This window comes from Eleginops maclovinus, chromosome 21, assembly GCF_036324505.1.
Source record: "Eleginops maclovinus isolate JMC-PN-2008 ecotype Puerto Natales chromosome 21, JC_Emac_rtc_rv5, whole genome shotgun sequence".
NCBI classification, from domain to species: Eukaryota; Metazoa; Chordata; class Actinopteri; order Perciformes; family Eleginopidae; genus Eleginops; species Eleginops maclovinus.
The window spans coordinates 4169688-4193876 of NC_086369.1; the positions used below are offsets into that span (position 1 = coordinate 4169688).

A 24189-nucleotide genomic window follows, 5' to 3' on the forward strand; every position below is an offset into this window, starting at 1 on the left:
TCTTTACTTCCTCTACAGAAAAAAAAGACAGTAAAAGAAACGATCTAATTCAGACATCAAAGTTTCAATGTAAGGCTGCTGACAAACTGGACATCCATCCCCTATTTATCTGGAGCTCCGTAAAAACAATGCTTGGAATGCTGCCTGATGGTCTATTTGACGCAATTTTCATATTTTTTGAGTAATTATAGTGTTTTTGACGAGCAGGAACATTGTTTTCTGGCATCCCTTTACTTTTACGGGGGAAATCGGCATTGAAAGCTTATGCCGAATGTTTAGACAAACCTTTGGTTACATTCCACCACTGGTACAAAGGCAATGTGCCACAGAATCAATGGGTTTATTAGGTAAAACAATAAATAGATAAATCAATATGATGAATGATCGCAACTGTCAGCTCCTCGGCCAACAGTTTCCTTTGTGCATAATGCTGACGGACCCCTTGTGAGGATGCTTGCAGAGAGAAATTAACGAAATGATGATGATGCGAGTTGAAAAACTGTGTTTTTTCTCTGCAGTGGCCAGCAGATGGGGGCTGTCTGCTCCATCCTGGCACTCCCAGTGTATGATTAGAGCTCAAGAATCCAGCCATTAAACACACAACAGATGGGACATTTTCCATCTTCCAACCCACTCTCATTAAGCAGCCAAACAACATATAGTGAAGTTGACGAGTGCAGGCATATTTTGTAATTTGACACCAAGAAAAAAAACCCTGAGAACTCCCAGATATAATTAAGGTTGTTTAACTTGGCATGTTAACATGAGGAGATGACACCATCAGAGTCCCGCCGCTCTCATCTTTTCAACCTTTGCGCTGCCGAGGCATGTGAGGAGCGTTGCGTTTAGTTTGGAGGTAATCAAAGCTGAGGGTGAGGACAGATGGTGTTTGGTGGGGGAGTCTACTGGAAGGACAAGTTGCTGTTGACTTTAGGAGACATGGTGGGAGCGGTTGACTGAAACACCATCCTGCCCACATGACTCAGTGGGAGTCATTACTGCAATGGGCCTAATTACCTTCAGGCCTAATCTGTGTTTAAAAACCTGCTGCTTATTGCTTTTAATTACCCACAAGAGCAGGAAAAAGATTGAAAATGCGACATTGTAGCATTTGTTTTGTTACTGAATGAGGGAGAGAAATAGATGCAGGCTATGTTAAATTATATCATCATTTCAAGTTCTGGACGACTAATCGTTGTGTAGTCCTGTTTTTTCCTGGACTTTTACACTATGGCCTTTAACTGTCCTTGCACTCTGCAGGACAAGTGTGTTTGACAGCAAAGTATTTTAGTTCCATTTTCTTCACAGCCTGCAGCTTCATTTAAAATGTTACTGAGACAGTTGATCTGCCTGTAGCCTGAAAGGTAAATTACCCTCAGCATCCCCGAAGGCAGACACAATGAGAGTTGATCTCCGGATTTGTGTTTGGCAAGATGCCGAGTCAACGAGTGTATTCTAAATAGCTGGTTCATGATTATAAAAATGGTTCGAAAATGCAGTTCCTGTATACATTTCAAACCATAGTTGGAGATTATTGATACAGTGGAAAAGATTTACTAAGGCAGTTTTGATCCATTTATTCAATTTTTTTCGATGCATGTTTGGGGTAGGGGAATTGCAACCATGTAATTGTTTCTGGGCTGAAACTGAGGACAGATTCTGGCTCAGCAACTACACTCAAGGTGAGAAAGGTTTTTAACACCTGCTCCAGCAGAGAATCTGTGATAATCTCAGACAGTTTATACCTGTTGTTTCTACAAAACCTTCATCACACAAGAGTGGCCAAAAACAAAAGTTCATATAGAATCCTGATATATAACTAAATCATGTATCCTACAAAAAAAAACATCTAGACCTGAGTGGAAAACAGGCTCACAAGACAGTTTGTAGAAAGAAAAAACACTGAATTCCCTGAGTGCTTTTGTAGAAATAGTTCAGACTGCTTGGGTAACCCTCCTGAATGGCTGGTACCTCTCTTCAACCTATCTGTCTCCTCCAATGTTGTGGAAGCTCCAGGGTGTGCCGCACATTCAGAGGATTGTCCCGTCTGTGAAGCTGATCACACTAATCTGCTTCCTTTCACAAACAATGAGCTGGGTCAAATCACCCAGGGCACAAAGCGTTTTTTTAGGCAGTGATCAATCAAATGTATTTTTGTCAAACAACGCTATTATCAATTTGCATCCACTCTTAAAAAGCTATATTTTATACAGCATTTACAGTAGTCAAAAGTACATTCTGTGATGCATGCTATTCACAGTTGGACAGTACTGTATAGCTGCTTTTATGTCTAATGGACTGTATGATAGCGTAATACTTTTTGATTCTTCAAAGGGCCAAACCAAGATGGGAGATTTGATTAATGTGTTGCTGATATGAAAAGGAAATCCAAGCATAAAGTAAAGGAATTGAAAGGAAAAACTGCATACTCTCTTAATGTCAATAGAAATGACGTGCAAAAAAGAGTTGGATTTATATGAAGTGTATTGAAAGTAAGACAGAATACGCTGACACTGAGAGAAAGGCAACATGGTGTCACTTAGGAATGCTATTGTTGTGACCAGAATGTATTTCTTGATGTCTTTTATACATAAATATGTGTCCCCGGTGTGTAAGGAGACTCACAAAGTATCAGAAAATACAACCCCCTTCCTCCTTACCCACCGCTCTAAAAACGGGGGTAGAAACGAACTGATCCAGATTTGATTCGGTTATGACTTCATAACAGAAATGTGGGCTGGCTTTACATTGAACTCCTAGCAACGTCCTGTCCACTTGACACGTCCCAACCTCTTGGTTGGGGCGTGGCCAGCTTCAGCTCCAAAGAGACGTGGCCAGCTTCAGCTCCAAAGGGGCGTGCCCAGCTTCAGCTCCAAAGGGGCGTGGCCAGCTTCAGCTCAGCTCACATTTAAAGCGACAGTCACAGAATCAGCACTTCAGGAACAGGGCTGAAATAGAGGGTTGTGAGTCATGCTACAATGGGTGATCTGTTTGGTATTTTGAGCAAAACACTTCACAGACATGTTTTGTATAGATATTGCCCTACAATATATTGTTCAAATATAGCATGATAGGAGACCTTTAATACAAACCAAACGTTGTAGTTTTACTGAATTAAACAACCGAACATTACTGTATGCTAAAGTGATTCCCTCGTACTGTGTTATAAAACTCAAGCCTCTGCAGATAATCTAGAATAACTCAAAGTATTTCCTCTCATTATTGGCTCCTGAAATCCTTGTTTTGAAAGTCAAAATCTATATTGTGATTTTTTTGACTTATCCTGAAACACACTTGGAAATGGCTCTTCATCACATCGATGCAAAAATCACAAACAAGTCAAATTCCTTAAAGTAAATCTGTTCATTGATTTGTAACATTTTCTGCAATAACAAAGCACACAATGAAATAATACAATTAAAGCCACCAATATTTGTCTCACTGTATTTATTGTTGTATCACACAACTGCTATGTTTGACTCAGTTGTCTTCTCTTCCAGCGCAGACCCTTTTTTCCCCCCCTCTTTCCTGTTCAAATAAAGCTATATGCTGTAAGCAATAAACAGGGTATTAATGGCTTTAGATGAGGTGCTAGAGCACATATTGCATATATGTGAAAAGGGTGTTTTAAGGCTTGCATTCTATTTCCAGCAGCTTCATTGAAAGCTGCTCCTGAAACAACAAAGAAGGAAAATAAATTCACGATCAGCCCTCAGGAACATTTCACATCAGTGTTACAGTCAGATTGCAGTGTCACACATTTTTCTTCTGTGCTTCCTTATTCTACCCTCTTATTTGATTTACTTCAGCTCATGGAAACACTGTCTGAGAAGAGGCAACCAACAGGTCTTCTAAACGGGTGGAAAATGTTTCTGTTTGTTTTATTTCCAGGTGAGGGGATGAGTCAAGAGTCTCTGTGACTGTCCCTCTTTGTTCTAAGGACAGAGTAGTGGTTCACTGATATGTGTTTTGACCCACCCCAGTCTTCTGCTATCTGGTGTTTGACACCGACAGAAAGCTGATGCTCTGAAATTGAAAGCAGAGGGTGAGCTCTTAGCAGGAGCACGAAACATTAGCTATTAGCGGCAGGGGACAGGAGCCACTCTCTTGACACTCTGAATTGAGGTGTATCCCTCTCAACATCTCTATTTCAATTGCTGTCTTCATTTTACATTTTTGTTCTGCCTTTCTTTCAAGCATTTCACCCCCTTCTGTGTCATCAGTGGGCTGTTGGCAATTCAATTTAAGTTGTTTACATGACCAGTTGATTCGCTTGCTATTCCAATGAATAACTAAGGAGACGAAGACGGTTTTGTGCCTGCCTTTGGTTTCGTAGCCACAGGTAGAACAGTCCACCAACAAAAAGTACAATAAATTATCAGAGGCTCGACGGGAGATCCACCATTTCCCGAAGAACATCAATTTTAGTCCTATGTTTACTTCCATGAAATTTGGTCATCAGTATGGAGCACTGGCATTTATATTGGCTAGCGCTCCAACACATTGTGCATGATAAGCTAAAGGTTGGGACATTTCTAAGACCGATCAATGCAGAGTTGGTCTGCTAACCAATCAGAGCAGACTGGGCTCTGGTTTGAGACAGAGGGTGAAAAGGTGCTGCAGCAGAGGCAGTATGAGAAACATAAAGACCTTTTTGAAAATTAAAGCATGGAGACATGTCACAGTAGAGGTACACAATACAAATATGGACAATACAATGTGCATTATAGCCCCCTTCAAGGAATTACAAGGTCCAACAAGACAGTTCATCTTAATATAAAATGATAATGATTAAAATGCTTATAAAACCCAGAAAGTCATTTCTGAATTTCCTACCTGTATGTGACTTTAATTTCCAAGCCCATTGAGTCTTTTTTAAGATGTATATCTTTAAAAACAACTGGGCCCTGTAGTTTAAAAGCAAACATGGCTCAAAGAGCAGTGAACAGTCCATTTGTTGTTGTTTTTCAGCAGTATAATATTACACATTTGGTGCTGTAATGAGCATTCCAGCAGCAGACGGTGTACAGGGGAAGTAAGCGACAGATCCCTGTGGTAATGTCATAGCATGTCATCCGGTGCAACGATGTGGCACATTAACAACACCAGCTCAACACAGAATTGCATGTGCATGCAAATGTAGCCACTCTTGTATGCGCCCTGCCAAAATATTTGTGGCTGCTGCTGTGCACAACCCATCCTGTTAAACGCTCCGCACACATAACCACGCCTTGGGCAGAAGGTCGCATTAAACAATATCCTCATCATAAAATAGGGAAGGACATTATTTCCATTGAGTGAGTCAGATTCTGTTGATTTTATGACTCCATGAAATGTTCTTTTGCTGGGAATCAGCATGATAATGGGTCAATTAAAATACTGATTGAAGAGAGCCATAAGAGGTGAGAGTGGAACCAACAGAACATATATTTCTAGTCTGACTCACTTAGTCACTTCACTACTTTTCTAGTGTGTGGCTGAATTGTGAAGTTCTCAAAATTCATTGAACCAAGAGGAAAAACCTTTGAATCTCTGAAACAGTTTTTTGAAAGAAGTGCATCAGTATTCTTTGCAGCGCTTGAAATCATTTTCTCAGGATTTTGAAGCAGGATTTGGGCATAGCTCTACCTATGCAGATGAGAATCTTTCCCCAGATTACACGTGTTAAGTGTGCGGCAGAGTATTTATCCCTCTCCGCTTTAATCTAAGTCGATGTGGAACAGACGTTGCCTTCCCTTCCCCTGTCTGGGCTGGCATTATCCATTACAACCATGGCACTTAGTCAACATCACCAGCAACTATAGAGGAGCTGCATAATTTGCAAGTAGATATATTTCAAACATGGGGATTAGTCGGTGGTACTAAGAAAATCTTAATCCATATATATGTAAAAATATTTGTATTTATATGAATAAATATTCAGTGATTATCCTTCAAAGTACGTGACAGTCGTAAGTTGCATTAAAGCCTCGTTTTAGCGTTTCTCTCTAAGGTTGTCACAAGCATTGTGGGAGATAGGGAGCAGAGCCCTTTGAAGTCTGTCAACTCCTATATCCTATTAAATATCAAATACATGTTTGTCCTTCCCATAATCCCCACAAAGCTGCTATTCAGCTGCAGCACTTTGAATGTTGGATCAACGCTACAGCTTAAGGTCACTTTATTATAATGATCATTTTTGGAATGTTTTACTACTTTGTCTAGGAAGCATATTGGTGACATTGTTTTTTTTAAGGATATCTGATTTGATTTTGGTAGTCAAAGGTCATGCTCATTGTGAATTCTCTCAACTTTGACTCAATATCTCCACCAAAAATGAAAGAATTGCACAACAGCCTCTGCAGAACCTGGTGAGCTCCATAAACCTGGTGATGTCAACCTTTTGAGCTGAAACTATTTTAGAATATTTAGAGATGATTTACTCACACAGCAGGTGTATTGTTGTGCATCAGTTAAATCCCCAGAGCCTGGTGGAGCTTGTGATGTCAGCATTTGTTGCATTTGCAATGTGAGCATCCTCGGTGCGAGCCTGAACTCGACATACTCTGTCTAAGAAAGGCCTCAGATCTCACTGTTCAGAAACCTACATTAGATTCTGAAATCATTGTTATATCTTTAGTTGTGACATCACACCAAAGGGCAGAACAGCAAGGTCAAACTTTGCAATTCCTCCGATTCAAAAGTGAGCCGTGAGGAGCGATTTCATCCTTCAGTAACTCCTTTAATAATACATCTAACTCTAATACCCAGCCCAAGACTAGATGATTCTCCATAATGCCCCTTCTTAAAGACCACAGAGTTTCTCATGCAGGTGTACTGAACAGCATCACTATTTTCAATACGTCATTGCCATCTTTGCTGTTTTGACTGAGAAAAGCAGTTTCCTTCTGTCTTTTCCATTCCACTGCCTTTTTAAAATCCCCCCTCCGCCTCGTCTTAGTGGCTTGATGCTCGTCCTTATCATTGTAAATGTATTTCTTCCTGACATGCTTATTATTCAGGACGCTGAGGCACACAGTAAGCCCCACAGTATGCACTGCTCGTGTTAAAACATCCAAATCAAACATTTCCTGATGTTTTTTTTATAAAGCCAACTCATCCTTTGAGTCACCGGCCGGCTCTGCTCTGAAAAATGACTCTTACCTCACAAGGCGGTATCAGTCACCGCACAGCGCCATAACCTTATAGGCATGGACAACCTTTTAATAGAACTGCGACTCCTCAGGTCTGAACTTGTTTGTATCATCTGCATAATGGCAGAAATGTCTGGAGTAATAAAAGTAGATCACTTTTTGTACTTTCCACTGTCGACCAGTTTGAAGTGCATGTCCTCGTCTGCAAGGATATTTGAGTTGCAATTTAATTGGAGGGATTTAGTCGACATTTAGCCTCGAATGTCCATCAAATTAATCTCTTACTCTGTGTTTCTCTCTCCCTCTCTCCCAGGAAATCCAAAATGGCTTCCAGGATTAACCTCTGCTCTTGGTAGAACTACCAAAAGTTCACGTCGTTTGCACAGCGTTTCACAGCTTGGGAAATTCCATAATGTAAATATATCTTGCTCTTTTTTTTTGTCCATTAAACCTACGGCTTTGGGGGATGAACCCTAGAGGATCTACCGGGAGGGCTATTTCCTTCGTTTGGATTTAGAATTATCTTTGGCTGGGACTACTGCACGGGCCTGCAGTGGTGGCTGGTTGTGGCGGCTGCGGCGGCGGTGGTGGGAGGACCTTACCACCTTGGAACACGGGGATAACTTTACAAAAGCACGCGCCACCATGAGGATATCCACACCCTCCTGTCTCTGTCCCTTTCTGGTCTGCCTCTGCTTCATCCAGAGGTGCTACGGGGCGAGCCACCACCTCCCCTCCAAAGTGCTGTCCTCCAAGAACGGGACCAAACTGGCCAACGGGGAGACGGAGGTGCACCACAGGCCAAAGCGCGGCTGGATCTGGAACCAGTTCTTTGTTTTAGAAGAACACCTGGGAACAGAAGCACAGTATGTTGGAAAGGTAAGCGTCTGTATTGAACTGACTGCACCTTAACAAAAAAAAGAAATATTTTGATCCTAGGGAACTTGCTTTTGAACAGCTTACTTGGCTTTTTACTCTCTCCCCTTGTTTATTGAGAAATGGGTTACAGCAGCAGCACTTTGTTCTTTTGAGGTAGACTGCCACGTCGGCATTGTTCACTCTTTTTTTTATCATCTGATGTGAAAATTCAGAGCTCATTTGTGAATATGTGTTCGTTTTTTTTTTCCGTCTGTCATTATCGTGTCGGTAAGAATTCCTGTCATGATGTCCAAAAGTGTTCTCTCTCTAATTAAGGAGCACCTCCCAGCATGTCTGCCACTTGGGGAAGCCAGCTTTGCAAGAGTGGATTAAGTTTGAAAGTGAGAATAGCTCTCTACATCACACTATCTTTGAAATAAAAAATCAGATTTGGTGTCTCCGCGGAAAACGCAACCAGATTTCATCTCTTGGTGGGAAATGAACCACCCCTGTAAGAAATTGGACAGTAGTGCGATAGGGGACATGAATAATAAGCCAGGGCGCCTCACAGAAAATGGTATGAATGTCATTTCAGAGTGACTGATGTCTCTTACAACAGAACAGATATTTGGGGGTATTCTTTCTGCCTGTGCATAGGGGTGTAGCTGGATGTTGGTGGTGACTTTTCTGTTAGCTCCACAATAAGCCACAGGGAGCTGGTTAAGTCCTCTGCTTGCAGATTGCCTGCCCTTATCTCCTGAAATGTTAAAATGTGTTTCTCCGCTGCAGTGATCATTATTCTAGGCACTCAGGCACAGACTAATCCCCTCAACTGCACTCGGAGAGAACGAGAATGAGAAAGGCAGCACGCTCCTCTGACTGCACATATGTCTGTATTTCAACAACGCGGCCATTTGAAGGGAAAATGAAAGAAAAGAGGGATGACATGCTTGGAGAAAAGTGTGCAAGGGGAAAATAACAACAGTAAATATCACTTGCTACCTCAAATGCCTGTTTATTGAATATACCTGGGGTTTTAATCAAAAACGTCCTTGTGAGGCTGGGAAGAAAGGTTATTTATTGGTGAAACATGTTTTTGCTAATATTATTTGACGCATGAATGAACCATAAAATCCCACAGTGCAAACAAAAACAGTCCCACAGCATCTACGAGGCATTGTGTCCAGAGTATTAGACATTACCGAAGATGTTTGAAGGATATTCAAAGCATCAGTTTGTCGATGCGCAAACCTCATAAATAAGTGGTTACTAATTTAAAAAGTAATTCGTCCACTGCTTTGAAGTTCATGAGTGTTTGGTTTGCTGACTGGTGTGCTAGTCCTATCTTAAGGGTGTTGTTGTTCTGTTTGTGTGTGTATTTGTGTGTAGCCGGTGCCGCTGATGAAAGCAAAACAAACTAAACAGCTAATCCTGGATGATAATAAAGCAGTGAGAAGACACACATAAACATTATTAAGGAATCAATTTGACATGCACGTTTAAAGAGATGAGGTCTCCAGATGGTTAGCACAAAAAAAACATTTAATTATGAGGGTTGGGAATGGTGTGCGCTGTCCTAATGTGGCCAGGAGACACAATGACCCTTAATTAGACGAAGACAGGAGAGGGGGAGGAGGAGGAGGAGGAGGAGTAGGAGGAGGATTAATGCGTTCTGCACGTATTGTGTTTTGTTTTTTTTCTTCCTTCCTTTGCTTGATTAAAAACTATGGACATTAGCGATCCTTAAATGAGCAGTTCAACTACAGGGACTTGCTAATGCAGTTATTGCCGATAATTACTCTGACCAAAAAAAATACAAAGTGGAATTTCTAGATACTGCGTAGTAAACATGTATGCAGATGTGTGCTAAGAAATCTGCAGGGTCAATCATTACATAGACATATCATGATGTTAGACTCGTGAATGTTATGTGTACCTTTTACAACTCTCACACAATGGAGAGCAAAGACTGACTGCTGGGAATAGGTGAATTGGCCAGCCTGTCAAGAACATCTTTAATCCCCGGGAGGTATCCCGTAATCCCCAGTGACACCTTTCTGGGGGGCTGATGCATTTGGGAAATGACAGCTTTGTGCATGAGTGAGATGCAAAATGCTTTGGTAGGGGACAGGCTTGTCCAGATACGAGACAGGAGACAACCGACTTTCCCAATGGGACATGTGGACGTCTTCTTGTCAATCATCTCAGCGTGGTGCTTTTAAGTAGCACGGCAGGTTACACATCTTGCAAATCCCCCAAACCCTGAATACATATATATTGCAGTGAGCCTGCTGTACATTTGTTGGAGGACGTGGTGCAGCTGTTGGATAAATACTCAGAAATCCTACGTGTGGCGTGTGCGATGATACCATTTACAGTAAACACGTTCTTTTGATTTGACAGAATGGGTGCTTCAGAGCAGTCCAGGAGGAATATCCCTCCTTTTATCCTGTGTTCGTTTGCAGAGCATAGTAGCAACCTCTAAGAAAGGTGCTTATATGTTTTATTCATACATCTAAAAATGGATTATGCTGTGACAGAATCAGGCAACTGTCTTATTGCATGCACAGTAATACCTCAACAGTGGGAACTGAGGAAAAAAAAGAAAGCAAGGTCTTTAAATGAAAAAGGGTTCCACCCATTATTTGCGATGCAGTAAACAAGTGTATGCACATTTGGATGTTTTCGTTGTTAAACCACTGAAGTGTTTTATGAAATAACAAGGAGCATTTCACAGCTGATGTCACGTTACAACTCTGCATTGTTGGAAAGAACACCATAGTGGAAATGTCAGAGATAATACTTATCAACCTCTGAGAGTTTATTCTGACACTGAGGCATTCACATATGAGAGTGGGAGTACTTCTGTATTTATTAATCTGCTAGGGCTCCAAATAAAGCTTTTTCAAAATGGATCGCTCCGTTTTAAATGTTATATAAGATAAACATTTTTAGAAATTATTTAAAAAAAACTGAAGTAGTTTTTCTTGAGCTCCAAATTATGTCGCGACATTGCTTGTATTTTCTGGCGGCTAGTTATAAACACAAATGTATACCATTTACAACAAAAGACAACACAGATAAATAATGTGGATTATTTGATTTTAGGAAACTGCAAACAGAAACACGTTTGCAGCTTTGATGGATAAACTCATTAAAGCAGCTTTCATTATTTTGTCTTTGTCCCAATTGAACACCTGGGACAAATTTAGAGCTCCAGGCTTTAAAACCAAAACAACATGCTGAAAGACACTAAAAAGTTGTATACAAAACTTAATACATATCAGATACCTAATTATATTAATTGAATCTATTGTTGATGTAATATTGAGTGACGCATCTTTACACATTGCATTTGCTCGAAATCACCGATTGTACGTTCATTGCTTTCCCCTCGTTGTGTGTGCACATGTGAAGACATATTCATAGATGTTTCTCATCTGTGTTTCAGGTCATTTGGATCAACAGTGTTTGTTTGCAAAGGCTCATCGTTTTCTGGTGTGGAATATAAATGTATCTGTGGTGCCGTGTCCAGTCCTTGACTAATCAAAAGATGGTAAAGAATGAACCCAGTGAATTACACTTTGACTTCCTTTGATTTGCAGGACATAACACTTGAAGCTTATGTCTGATTTGTGTGCAGGCATGCATAACATCCTGAGTGCATTCCCTTGTCCTCTGGCTGGAACGTTTAAATATATTTGCACCATTTAGACACTTGAGACTAAAGTCATTTTCCTTCACCCACTCCCGGCACAAGGCAAAAACGTAGTGTTTTTTTAAAAGCTGATCCGCTGACGGTTCCATTTCTGTCTCCTTCAAATATCATATTTTTGCAGCAGTTTCAGGCGGGGCCATTAAATGAGTGCCAGACTTGCTTCCGGGTCTCTAATAATCTCATTACTGTACATCAACAAGCGCGCATCCTGCTGGGAAGATGACGATTCATTCTGTGTCTCCCCGCAGATGTCAAAATAGAGGACAACTATTAGGGCGGATCTCCATGATGTGCATCAAAGGCTCGTCTCCAGCACGCCCCTCACCTCATCACTGTCTCTTGATGTACGGTCATTAGACGGGCGCTCTATCATCAGGGTTTACTGTGACTGTTACAAATCAATCACGGAGATGGAGGCGCTCAGAGGAGTTGATTGGGAGGGAGCCGGGCCAAATTGTGGTATAATAATCAGACAATCAAGCACGCCCACATAAAAAGTGATTAAGTTCTCTTGAGTGAAGTATAAGAGCCGAGATTTAATCAAAACGAACCCACCCGCCTTACTAATTGCAAATATGACGGCAAGGCAGTGCTCATTTCTCCTTCTCTTCACCCCCTGCTCCACTCATCATGCACATTGTTGATGGAGTAAACGCTTCACATCCGGAATCCCACCTTCAACTCGCATTTCTGCTTCTGCAAAGCTTTTTGCATCAAGGGAATGCAGTCTTAATGAACCATTTTAAACCAACATGTTATTACTGTTAGTCCAGGCAAGTTGGATTTACAAGAGTTGCGAAATCCCAACAAAAACAAACACATAAACAGAGATGTTGTGCTTGCAGTGATGCATCTATAGCTATTTGTAGCTTTTGTGCATCAATACATGTGCTGCGTCCTGGTGCAGCCCGTAGGCCCTCCAGCTGTCATACGGTTGATGTTTAACTGAAAAATCATAAATCAGCATGGAATCAATTCCTGAATTTCATTTAATTGTCACTCCCAGATGTTGTACTTGTCCTTTTTTTTTGCCTGAAATGTAGAGATATGCTTCTTGTTTGCCTTCTTGTACTCCTTCCACACAGTTCATAATGAGTGGAACAAGCAAGGCCAGCTCGGCACATACATTATGTGGATTTGTACACCCAATTTGACCGAGCCAAATCAAATAGCATTCACCAATAATGCAATCCAACCAGGCACATACATTACGAGGATCTGTACAATGGAAAGGCCAAAGCTGGTACAGAAGAGATAGATAGATGAAGGTCAGATGTAGGATGTCGTTATGAATGAGGATGCATTACAGCGATTCCTTCACTGGGGCGAAGCAATTATGAGGACTGTGTTACATGTCATGTACCACGTTTCCAAAAAGTTGATATTTCCCATGCTTCATTACAGTAACATAGAAAGATTAAGTTGTTTTCTTGACTCTACCTAAAACAGGACATGATTTATGACTGTTTAAATTGCAGCCACTTCTAAGCATTTTGGCTGAATATCACAGCACCATGTGGACACTCAGCTCTATATCTGTTCAGCAGGAACATTGGCAGGAGTTGAATAATTGGCATGGCGATTTCTAAACCAAGACAGAATCCTTTGATTGTGCATGTTGTTGTTTTGGCGCAGAAATGGAGCATTTGAGACATCTTTTTTCCATTATGGGTGAAAAGGCGGTTGCAGAAGTTATGTTCTAATATATTCAAAGCTGTCCTGTTGCATATAAACTTAACACAAAAACTAAGGAAATGTGTGTTTGTTAGATTATTTCATTGATGTAACAATGCTTCTTGGCAATACATCTTATACTGTTGGAAAGCCTGTTTTCCCACGTTTCGAATGGTGCCCCATTTGTGAGGAACATGCATTTGTGGGAGGAGCAGCAGAGCTGAGAATGTGGGTTGCGGCCATGAAAAATGTGACAAATCTCCATGCTAAACGGAAGCCGATCCCCGGTCTCGTACGGCCGCCAGGAGGCCTGCCTTGACTGCCCTTCACTGTCAGGCCCACTTGCAAAGGAACATTATGTTCAGCGATGAGTTCAGATTCTGCCTACGGCACTTGGATCGTAGGGTCACAGTGTGGAGAAGACGTGGAGAACGCTTTGCTGATTGTTGCACCGATAGAGTAGGAATGGAGAGGAGGGAATGGCCTGCAGTCCTGACCTCAACCCCATTGAACACTTGTGGGATCAGCTTGGGCGTACTGTCCGTGCCAGAGTGACCCAATATGTATTGTTTCATCAGACTTCAATTATCCAATTCACTAAACAACACCAAAGAGTCAACAGCAGAAAAAGCAGTTAGGCATTGGCAGAGGAGATTTGTCACATTTTTCACACTCAGCTCTGCTCCTCCCACAAATGCATGCTCCTCACAAATGTGGCACCATTTGAAAGGTAAGAAAACAGGCTTTCCAACGGCACAAATGTCCTTACTTGTTAAGTTTAGATGGTTGATGGACCAGAGAGCTGCTGGGTATGTTATTCAAAGGAATCAGTCATTCTATCAGGCAAAAACACAAAGCATTTGCTGCTTCCCTTTTAGTCAGTGGGAGCTTTTGATGCTCTTCTTTGTCATAAATGTCAACGACTGAATATCTTTGAGTTTTTGTACCTTCGGTTGGATAACACAAGCAATGTGAATATTTTACCTTGGGCTATTGGAAATTGTCATGGCCGTTTTGGTCATTTTCTGCCATTTTGTAGCCAAAATTATTAAACGATTAATTTAGAAAGCAATCACCAGATGAATGCCTCAATGAGTCATTAGTTACGGCTCAAGTTAAAATGTAATAAAACATCCCTGTGATTGGGTTTAAATATAATGAAATGAAGAAATGCATTTACGGATAAAATATAAATATAAAATAGGTATTTATCTAATCGGTCGGTCCGGTCAACATGACAGTTCAAAAGTCCTTGTCTGTGTGGTTATTAAATCAGTTGAAACAAAGTTGCAGGGCGTACACTGCTGGGCGACTGTTTTGCTCTTTGAATTTGTATGAGGTGGAAAGATTAGTTGCAAACCAATCATAAAAAAAACAAAATAATTGCTTTGAATTTTGCTAATTGCGTTGGGTTACACGGGTGCTGTTCACGGCTTGTCTTTGTATTCATCAGTGCAAATTTCACTCTGCACTCACTTAAACATAATTGGTTAGTTTACCTTATTAATCAACTCTGACAGAGCAATGATTGACTGAATAACTATAATCATAGGTAACAGCGCAGGCTTGTTTACACTTGTTATGTCATTCAGTTTACCACATGTGTAAAAAAACGATTTCATGTTTTACGGTTTTAGTGGCAGACGTATTACAGATTTGAGGATTGCTTTCCTTTTCTTCTCCCCTTTTTAATTGGCTGAAACGCCTGACAAGTTGTAGACAGATACAAACAGAGAGTTGTGTTTGACTGTGAGCACCAATTAGCTTGTGAACACAAACAGTTTATGGCTGCTCTCGGCAATGAGCACGCAGACACCAAACATTGACAATACATATCGCTTTCTGACAAAATAAAGTGAAGTTACACTTTCTCTGGAGTCGCTCTTCTGGCCGTATGATGACATTATAAGTGAGGTTCTCCTTGAGATTGGAGTTTTTCCGCCGACGACTTCAGAGCCTGAGTCTCTGTTGATCTCTTTAAACTCAGAAATGCAATGCCAGCCGCCAGCCACATGCCTGTCATCTATTCCACTAGTCTTTAATAAAGTCAGTCATAGAGAAACACAATCCCTTGTTTTGATGCCCAGTGGAGAAAAACAATCCCTCCAAATCTTTTTTTAGGTGAGAGGACAAACAATCATTTTTTTTCACCTTTATTACCATGTCTTCCTGGACTTCACTGATCGTGTCCACGAGAGATTTTCATACATTTCCATATATTACATAAACCAACCATCAAGCCACCCCCCCCCCCCCCCTCCCACCTTGCATCATATAGAGCTGGCATATGTTATTATATCATTCATGCCCGTCTGTGGTGAAACAAAATTGACAGTTATTGCATTAAGGCAAGTTGTCATGAAATTTTCTCTGTGATCAAATTTAATGAAATATGAATAAAATATTTCATTGCTGAATTTGAGATGCAGGAGCAGCACCCTCTGCAGAATAATGGAGCTCTGCTTTTGAAATCATGACAGCAATTTGCCCTGAGCCCATTTTTGTACCATCAGCTTTGAATAAGAAGTGAAAACACAAACTGTCTTCCGAACAGCAGTGAGGGAGGTCTCTGTCCAGGGAAATTTGGACGCTCAAACTGGCCTTTTTCCTGCATTTGGTATCATCAAGCAGTCACAGATGGTGAGTAAACATGGGGAAGTTGTGAGTTAACTTAACACTAGGATGTGAAAGCTAGAAGATTTAAGATCCAACACAGTTTTTAGGATAGTCGTATGCTGTCTGGTATTTCCGTGTATGACCGTTCCAGATGTATAGTTGAAGATCGCAGAAGGTCTGAATTCCCTAAAAATGTCACAGTAGAGGCACAACATATTGATGGTTACAAGGATAGACCATGATAGGCTATTGAGGAAGATATGGGGTATGGTGATACCAAGTAAGACCACATTAAGACACCCTAAAATACTCCTTTTAAAGCATGATTCCTCTTTGCTCCTTTCTGATTTGAGTGGTGAGCAGCCTGATACAGGTTTCAATCTCATCTTGTCTGACCCTGCTGTACTTTTAGCCCACGATGTTTGTGTAATGGCCCGCAACCTGTTGACACTTTTATCACCCATAGATTTTTGGAAGGAAGCAGTCGCCATATGCACCATTGGTTCACACTTTGCCGGGCATGATTTATTGGCTCCTGTGAAAAAAGTCAATGGCTAAATTAGCACTCTGACTGCAGGCGAAATTCCATTTATGAGCTGAAGTGCTGCTGGACAGAATTGGATATATCCTTGTAGTAGTTATGGAAGTGGTCTGTCAAGAAACTCTGGTTCTCTGAATTTAAATGATTTAATTTATAAGTAGGAATTGATCATCAAGCTAGAGCCAGCACTGTAATGTCCTATTTCGAAATGTCTTTGGCAACATTAAACATTTAAAGAGTGCAGGAATGGGCCAACAGAGCGATTGTTCCCCTCCACCCTGCTGTGATGTTTTCCCTGTTAATATTTCTCACCTTGAATGATGTGTTTCATAATCTTACAGTGTAGCAACTGATTAACTAGCTATTTCAACAGGATATCCGAAACCTTATCTAATTACAGGCCTGATATTTACCACGGGAAGAGCAGACGACCCTCATCAAGAGTTTGGTGTGCAATCAGCAGCGGCTTTCTAATTAATGTATTCGCTAGCCCTGGTTTGATTAGATGTGGCCTGAGGACCTCCACCGTCCGACTTGTTTAATGACTTTCTGTTAATGGTAGTGTGTTTACTATACTGCTTTTCTTTCAATATAAATACGTACCTTTTGGGGCTGTCTTCATTGTTGAGCGATTGGGCAAAACTCACGTGTTGGCCGAAACCAAGTTTCAGGGTCAGTTAGGTAACACAAGAGTTTTCCCAGTGCACGTGTACCCGAAAGCACTCTGCAGGTTTACAGGCTGTCCGCTTATGTCTTATCTCCCAGCAGGGATGTCTGATGGTTGCCCAGTGCAGGATTAACAGTACGGGAACAGTAATTAATCAAGTCACAAACAGACAACCAATCAATGAAACAGTCAATAACGGTTGCAAAGTGTAATGCTTTAAATAAGCAGTATGATGATTGATTGTTTCTAAATGTGGGTCACGGTGAAAGGAGAGGATCTTCAGCTCTAGTTTGTACTTCAAAAAGCTTTGTCCTAATTCTGGACTGCACAAAATCCTAGCATTTGTTTTTCGCCAGTTTTTTTTTCTAAAGGTTTGCATGGGAACATTATGTAAATCATAATGTAGCCTATCAAGTTGAAGTAGGGCAGAGTAATGAAAATATTTCACTGTGATTATACAGTATGTGTATTTTTACATCAGCTATGAGTGAAAATGTTAGCACAAGATAAATTAGGTCACTTTTTCTACTAGGCCTGATGATTCCTTTAATTTTGAAAAGCTCATTAGTACATTTGGAATCTATTTAAATGAGTAACTTATGCAAAAAAATAACATAATTAAATCTTTTCATTGCCATTGTCGGACAATATCACTTTTAACAGTATATTGAAGATTGTGGTTTTCCCATTGAGGACATTTTATACAAGTGTTGTTTTTTACATGACATTGCCCTAATAATATACTGTATATCAGCAGTGCAATTACACAATCCCAATTATTGTTAATCAAAGACAATGCGATCATTGATGCGGTGGATATGGAAAAGGATCTTACTGTGAATACTTAGTTGATATCACCCATCTGTGCTTTGAATAACCCTTTAAGGTTGTGTGGATGTACTTTTTATTACATATTAAACACATATTGAAGATTTTGCCGGTGAACAACTTAAATCCAGTGTGACTACTGACTGCTGTTCCTATTTGTCCGTGCTTTGTCATAATTCATTTGAACTACGTACTCAACTTGAAAAATATAATTACACATTCTTTATTAATACATTTCACCAATACACCTGCAGTTCCAGCCTGGTTTGTGTGCTTTAAGTTGTTTGATGTTGTGGGAAAACATCCGTATAAAAATGCCAGCTCTTTATTATACCTGACAGATAACTCAAATCAGCATTCAATAGAAAATATCCCAGCTTTGTAGTTGGGTTATAATTGTGATTTCGGTGTCATTTTACATATTTCTTGCACTTTGCACACAGATGTTCGTAATATTTCTGCTTATCCAGACTGTAGGTATAACAGTGTGGGAGGGAAACATATTACCTACATACAAACAGAACATGCATTATTTATATGCTGTATCTTATGTTCTCCAAAGGGTGGCATACATTATGTTTGAGGCGAGACTGAGTTGGGATTGAAGGGTTGTGTTCACAGCTTATTCATGTACATTTACAAATATGAAGAAAAAACACCAGTAGTACGTAACGCGTTGCCAATACACAATGGAAATGGAATGTTCTGTGATGTTCAGCTGTGACACTTCCCTGAGGAGGGTAACAAAAAAAAGATTCTTAACATGTTTTATTCATGAGTGTAAATGAAGTTTTTGAAATATCATGATAACATTACGCCCTAGTTTTGAAATCCAGTGGCATTGTAAAATCTATATATAGTGTCTAAAACTACAAACCCAGCTGAGCAATTGGCATGAAAGCGTTAATCCTCTTGGTATCAATTATGGCTTAAAAATATGGCCCTTATTCCCCTCTCTCCAGAGCGTTTCCTGTCTTTAACACTCTTGTAAGGAATCCCCCAAAACGTAAAAAGAGGAACGTCCTGAGCGATTGCTTAGGTACAGGCAAGCCTTAGATGGAATATCCAATAACGCATATGAGAGCTGGATGTTGGGAAACTGAAACCAGGGCACCCTTCAGTGCATTATTACCACAGAGGTTACTGCTATAAAAAGCAAATATTTTATGGAATGGCCTTGATGAAGATTATATTACAGTTCATCGGTGTGTGTATAAGGAGGGATAAGGCTCTAACAATTGAGAAATGCCCGTCAAAATTCCTAAGATTCCAAGTTAACGTCTGCAATTGACTTGTGTTTGTAAGTCCAAACCCAAAATATACTCAATTTACATTCATATAAGAAAGAAATACAGAAACTCATCACATTTGAGAAGATTCAACTAGATAAGGTTCCATATTTTCATGAAAATGATGGACCTTTTGCTGCCCAATGGATCAGCACACTATGGAAATCATAGTGGTCTATCCATGCATTGCTCATGCAGTTTCTGTACACGGTGCTCTTTGAATCACACTTGAAACTATGAAAAACAAAAACAACTCCAAGAAATTATTTTGACAACGCTCTATCCTCTGTATTCACTCACTCTTTCTCTGGTTTGCAGCTTCACTCTAACTCGGATAAAGGCGATGGATCCGTCAGGTACATTCTGAGCGGGGATGGAGCCGGGAGTATATTTGTCATCGACGAAGTGACAGGGGATATACACGCCACCAAAAGCTTGGATCGTGAAAGTAAATCACATTATGTCCTGCATGCACAAGCCTTGGACCGCAACACAGAGGAAGCACTGGAACCAAAGTCGGAATTCATCATCAAAGTACAAGACATCAATGACAATGCACCAACATTTCCAGATGGACTCTTTGTAGCTACGGTCCCAGAGATGTCTGAAGTGGGTGAGTACTGCTAAACACAAATTACCTGGAACTTTGTCTGATTGTCAGAAGCAGGGAGCCTTTGTTTGAATGGGTTGAAAGAAGACGAAAAAGAACTGAACTTGAGTGTTATTTGTGTTTCTTTGTAGGTATTTTTAATGTTTCATAATCCCTTTTATCCTTGAGTTACAGACAACACTTTTATGGCAAGACCTTTGACTACTGTACCCATGATAGAAACACATGACTTAGTCTTGAACCAAGAATGTATTAGTAGGAAGAGCTGCGATCAAACATGCTATTACCCTGAGCACTATTCCGGTTTGTCCCCTCTGTGATAATGTTCTCTAGAAGGCTTGATCTTCTGTAAGCCAGCCGAATCCTCTTTTTCATCTTTGTTTGCTGGTTGCTGTGATGGTTTCCCGGGTGGGCAGGTCTTTATAAAGCACTCAATAGTGCTTCCACAGCAATCCCCACCATCGTGACTTTGGAGTCCTCCACATCATAGAGGAGAGAAAAGCCTTTCTCCAGCTCCTCTGAGACAGCTTCTCTTCATAAGCCCAGCATCATGTGGCAAACATCTATTTTTTTATTTATTGTACCGTTCTGTTTTTAAGCTGTGTGAACAAAAGGACCCCCCCTTTTCTCAGTCCAGTGGATTCTGCCTCTCAGGACAATATCTCTGAACATATGGATGTTGTGGCTATACATAAATGCTAGCCAAACTGCTGTCAGAGCAGTATTTGCTTCTTCCAATACACTGTGAAATGTGTGACATTGACCCTTTGGTCAAAACATTCCATTCATATCTGTCCGTCTAAAATAATCCCTCTAGCTGCTGAAAGGATGCAGAACATCTTGTTAAAACATATAAGAGAAAACGGCTTCATCAGCTTCTTGCAGCAAGATGGAAATGTGCAAAAGCGATTAAATATGCAAACCCCAATAGACCTGTAGGCGCCCTCTTTATAAACAGTCAATAGCTCCCTGGTTGAGTTCATGAATATTCATGAAAGACAAACCTTAGCCACATACAACTTTGCTAGTGTGTATTTGTTCCTAAATTGGATGTGTCAAGTACATGTCTTAATCTCTTCTCAGAGTGCTGCACTGTATGTCCTGACACTTACCACCACCTACGTGGAATAATATCTATTGGCATGTACTGAATATGTGTCTAGGTCTAGTTTAAAGCTACCGCTGCTGCTGAAAAAGTTCCAATGTTGTCTGCAAACTTCCTCATCAGTTGCACAAAAAGAATCAATCACCATTGAAGAATCAAGGACTGTGAAGGGGAAAATAATTAGCCTTTTCTTCCCGCCCCCTCTTTTGCTCTTGTCCATTAAAGTAATTCCTCTTTGGTTCAGCATCTGCAGCGTCAAATCGGCTGTAACAATCAACTGTCCTCACACTCCAGAGCACTAATCCCCCAGCATTTGTCAATACTGGTGCTCCCAAGTGCAGAAAGGGCTGCCTGGGAGTGTGGCAACTAATTGGTTGCGTTGTTCCTTTTTCCTGTCTAAATTGATTAGCTGGACATGTGCCAGGAATTTGACGTTACTGTTACATACCTCCCATTCAAAAGTACAATACTATTTTCTAGAGTGCTAGATAAAAGGACTATCAATTTCTAACTTTTGTATATCTCCCAGTTGAGAAGTCTCTAAATGGACATACTGGAGATGGTATCACTGCTTTTCCTGTCAACCAATTCAGTTCTGGGAACATCTCTAGTTAATTGTGGTTTCAGAACCCGGAGGCGGTTGCTTGGTTAGATGTGAGGTTATGATTAAATGAGTGTTATCGGAACTAATGCACCGAAATTGAGCTATATAGTACATATGGGTAACTATCAAACTGTTTATTGACAAAACAAAAGACATTTAGGGTTTCATACTAAGGCTTGAACAAATACTTAGTTTTGCTGTTTCCTGCTGCGATCATCATAAAACACCCATCTTCATCATTGGCAGTCCTTGCTGAACCCACACACCTGGCTATGTATCGACATATTTTATTCCTTCAAATTACTCCGATCCAATGAGCCTCATCCAACACCTTGGTGACTAATTGCTGCTTCATTACAGCACACATCAAGTACATGTTTATTTTTTTATTCCTGCAATTGGGGATGAACCGAGGCTCACTGAGGCATCGAGAAGAGAACCTCCTGGTAGTTATCCGCCTTCAGAAACCTTGATCTTTATTAAGTACAGTATGTCCTCTGGTCACGGCAAAAAGCCCAGTGAAGTCAGCAGAGATTGATAAATTGAAGGCGATGATGAAAGTTTTCCCAAAAAATGCGAAACAATATGTGACTGGGTTCAACGTTCAGGAGTAGAATAGGCTATACAACGAGAACCTTACATATGTGGTGCTTGCAGGACTGGCCAACATATCTATAGAATCAATCAATCAAATATCCCACTGTGTGAATATTTGTGTGAAAGCAGCCATTTTAAGTCAGTCGGGGCAAATCCCTGGAGATTGTACATGGTGTCTTAACAGAATTGCTTTGTGAACGCGAGACTATTTATATAGCGAATACAATGTGCAATCAAGAATGACTTTAACTGGTGAGTGAAGGTGGGAAACGCGTCTATCATCACTTTTAATGTTGCAGTTATCACCTTTAAAGCTTAGAATAAATTGTACTTAAACACTTACATTGAATAAATTGTGAGCAATTGAAAGCACATTATGCAGTCCTTCATGAGTGCATAGTGGGTGCATCAGTCGGCTTATGTAATGATTTGGATCTGTTTCTACAATTTGAAAAACCTGGAAGATGATAATATATAGTGATAAGTTATATAGAACATGTTGTATTATTTGCTGTACAGAAATATTAATCATACAAGGTCTCAAATGATCATTGTCGCTACTTAAGCCGATAAGAACAGAGCAGGTTCATAAATTAAATATGTACTCGCAGTATGTTTTTCCCAGATAGATGATTTGGAAGCAACTCCACTTAAAAGTCAAAATAGTTCCAATAGCAGTTTTTGCTGCGAGGTTGACAGATTCAGTGGAGGTTCATTACAGGTGGCATTTCACGCTGCTCATTTACGTTTCCAAGAAAAATAAATAGGTCATATCTGTTGAGAAATTTCACTTGTTTAATGTCTTTTTCATTCTTAGAGGTCTGTGTCCAGACAATTGACAGGCCTAGTAAAGTACCATATAGCTCATGTGTCTCCTAACATAATCATACTTTAATTCTTACATGTAATCATGCATTAGATTCGCTGATAGGACAATCATCATGCAATGCTAATGGGTTAATGAAGCATGCGAGGCTGTTTAAGCAAATGTCAATTGTTATATTGAAGCACAAAAGCGCTTACACAGATGTATTTCAATACCAGTTATTATTGAGCCCTCACTCATTGTTCTCAAATCAGCGGTCTTTGAAAGCTCTTGCAATGAAAAACCACTTGAAACCTCAATATGTCTCATGTCTCCTTTTGAAGGTTTGACAGCTGAATAATGTCCATGTTCAATGACATGAGTCACACTGTGAATGTGTTTGTATATGAATTATCAATCATTTTTTTCAGACTTATTTAGTTATTACATTTTGTAGAAGCTAACCATAAGATTTTCCCATTAGTATATTTCTTAGAGATGTGTTTTGATTAGTGGACATGCTTTGTGTTAGATATGCATGTTTGTTGGTGTGCCAATGGTTTCTCTGGGTTGCATGAGGCCTTTCTCTTTTGTTTGAAAAAAACAAGTATCTAGTTTTAATTGAAGTCCATAGTTTAAGTAATATGACACACCTAACCCTGGGCCAAATCACAATCTTTTTTCCAAACTACAAAAATGTAGTGTTGTTGCCTATAGATAACCAAAGTTGAAAACTGTTACCATAAGCCTGGAGGGAATCTATTTCCCTTAAAACATAATTGGGAGTGCAGTTTAGAGTGTTATTCTGTAGGAAACAGGGTTGTTAACATTTGAAAAGCATTTTAGAGGGTCAGTAAATGCCATGAAATAATTATGCTCTGTCTTTTTTTTTTAGGCACTTCGGTGTTGCAAGTTACTGCGTCTGATGCTGACGATCCCACCTACGGAAACAGTGCCAGAATAGTATACAGTGTTCTACAAGGACAGCCATATTTCTCCATCGACCCCAAAACAGGTGTGGTATAACTGCATGCTTGGACAAAGTCAGCCTCCATGCTCTTGAAAGCATGGTAACTATAACTATAAATGGCTGCAATAACATTGTTCTTCTGGCTATTGTTGGTCTCCTAAAGTGATGTGTGTA

At 40.3% G+C, this 24189-nt stretch overlaps 1 protein-coding gene across 3 annotated transcripts in view; it reads left to right on the top strand.

Moving 5' to 3' along the window:
• LOC134858108 (cadherin-18) overlaps window positions 1-24189 on the top strand; it is a 134944-nt gene that overhangs the window by 77867 nt on the left and 32888 nt on the right. For all 3 annotated transcript variants that reach the window (XM_063873992.1, XM_063873990.1, XM_063873991.1), the window contains exons 2-4: window positions 7447-8012; window positions 19643-19937; window positions 23941-24060. In XM_063873992.1, the coding sequence (XP_063730062.1) occupies window positions 7779-8012; window positions 19643-19937; window positions 23941-24060 (649 nt within the window). In that variant the 5' untranslated portion in view covers window positions 7447-7778. The remainder of the gene's footprint in view (window positions 1-7446; window positions 8013-19642; window positions 19938-23940; window positions 24061-24189) is intronic.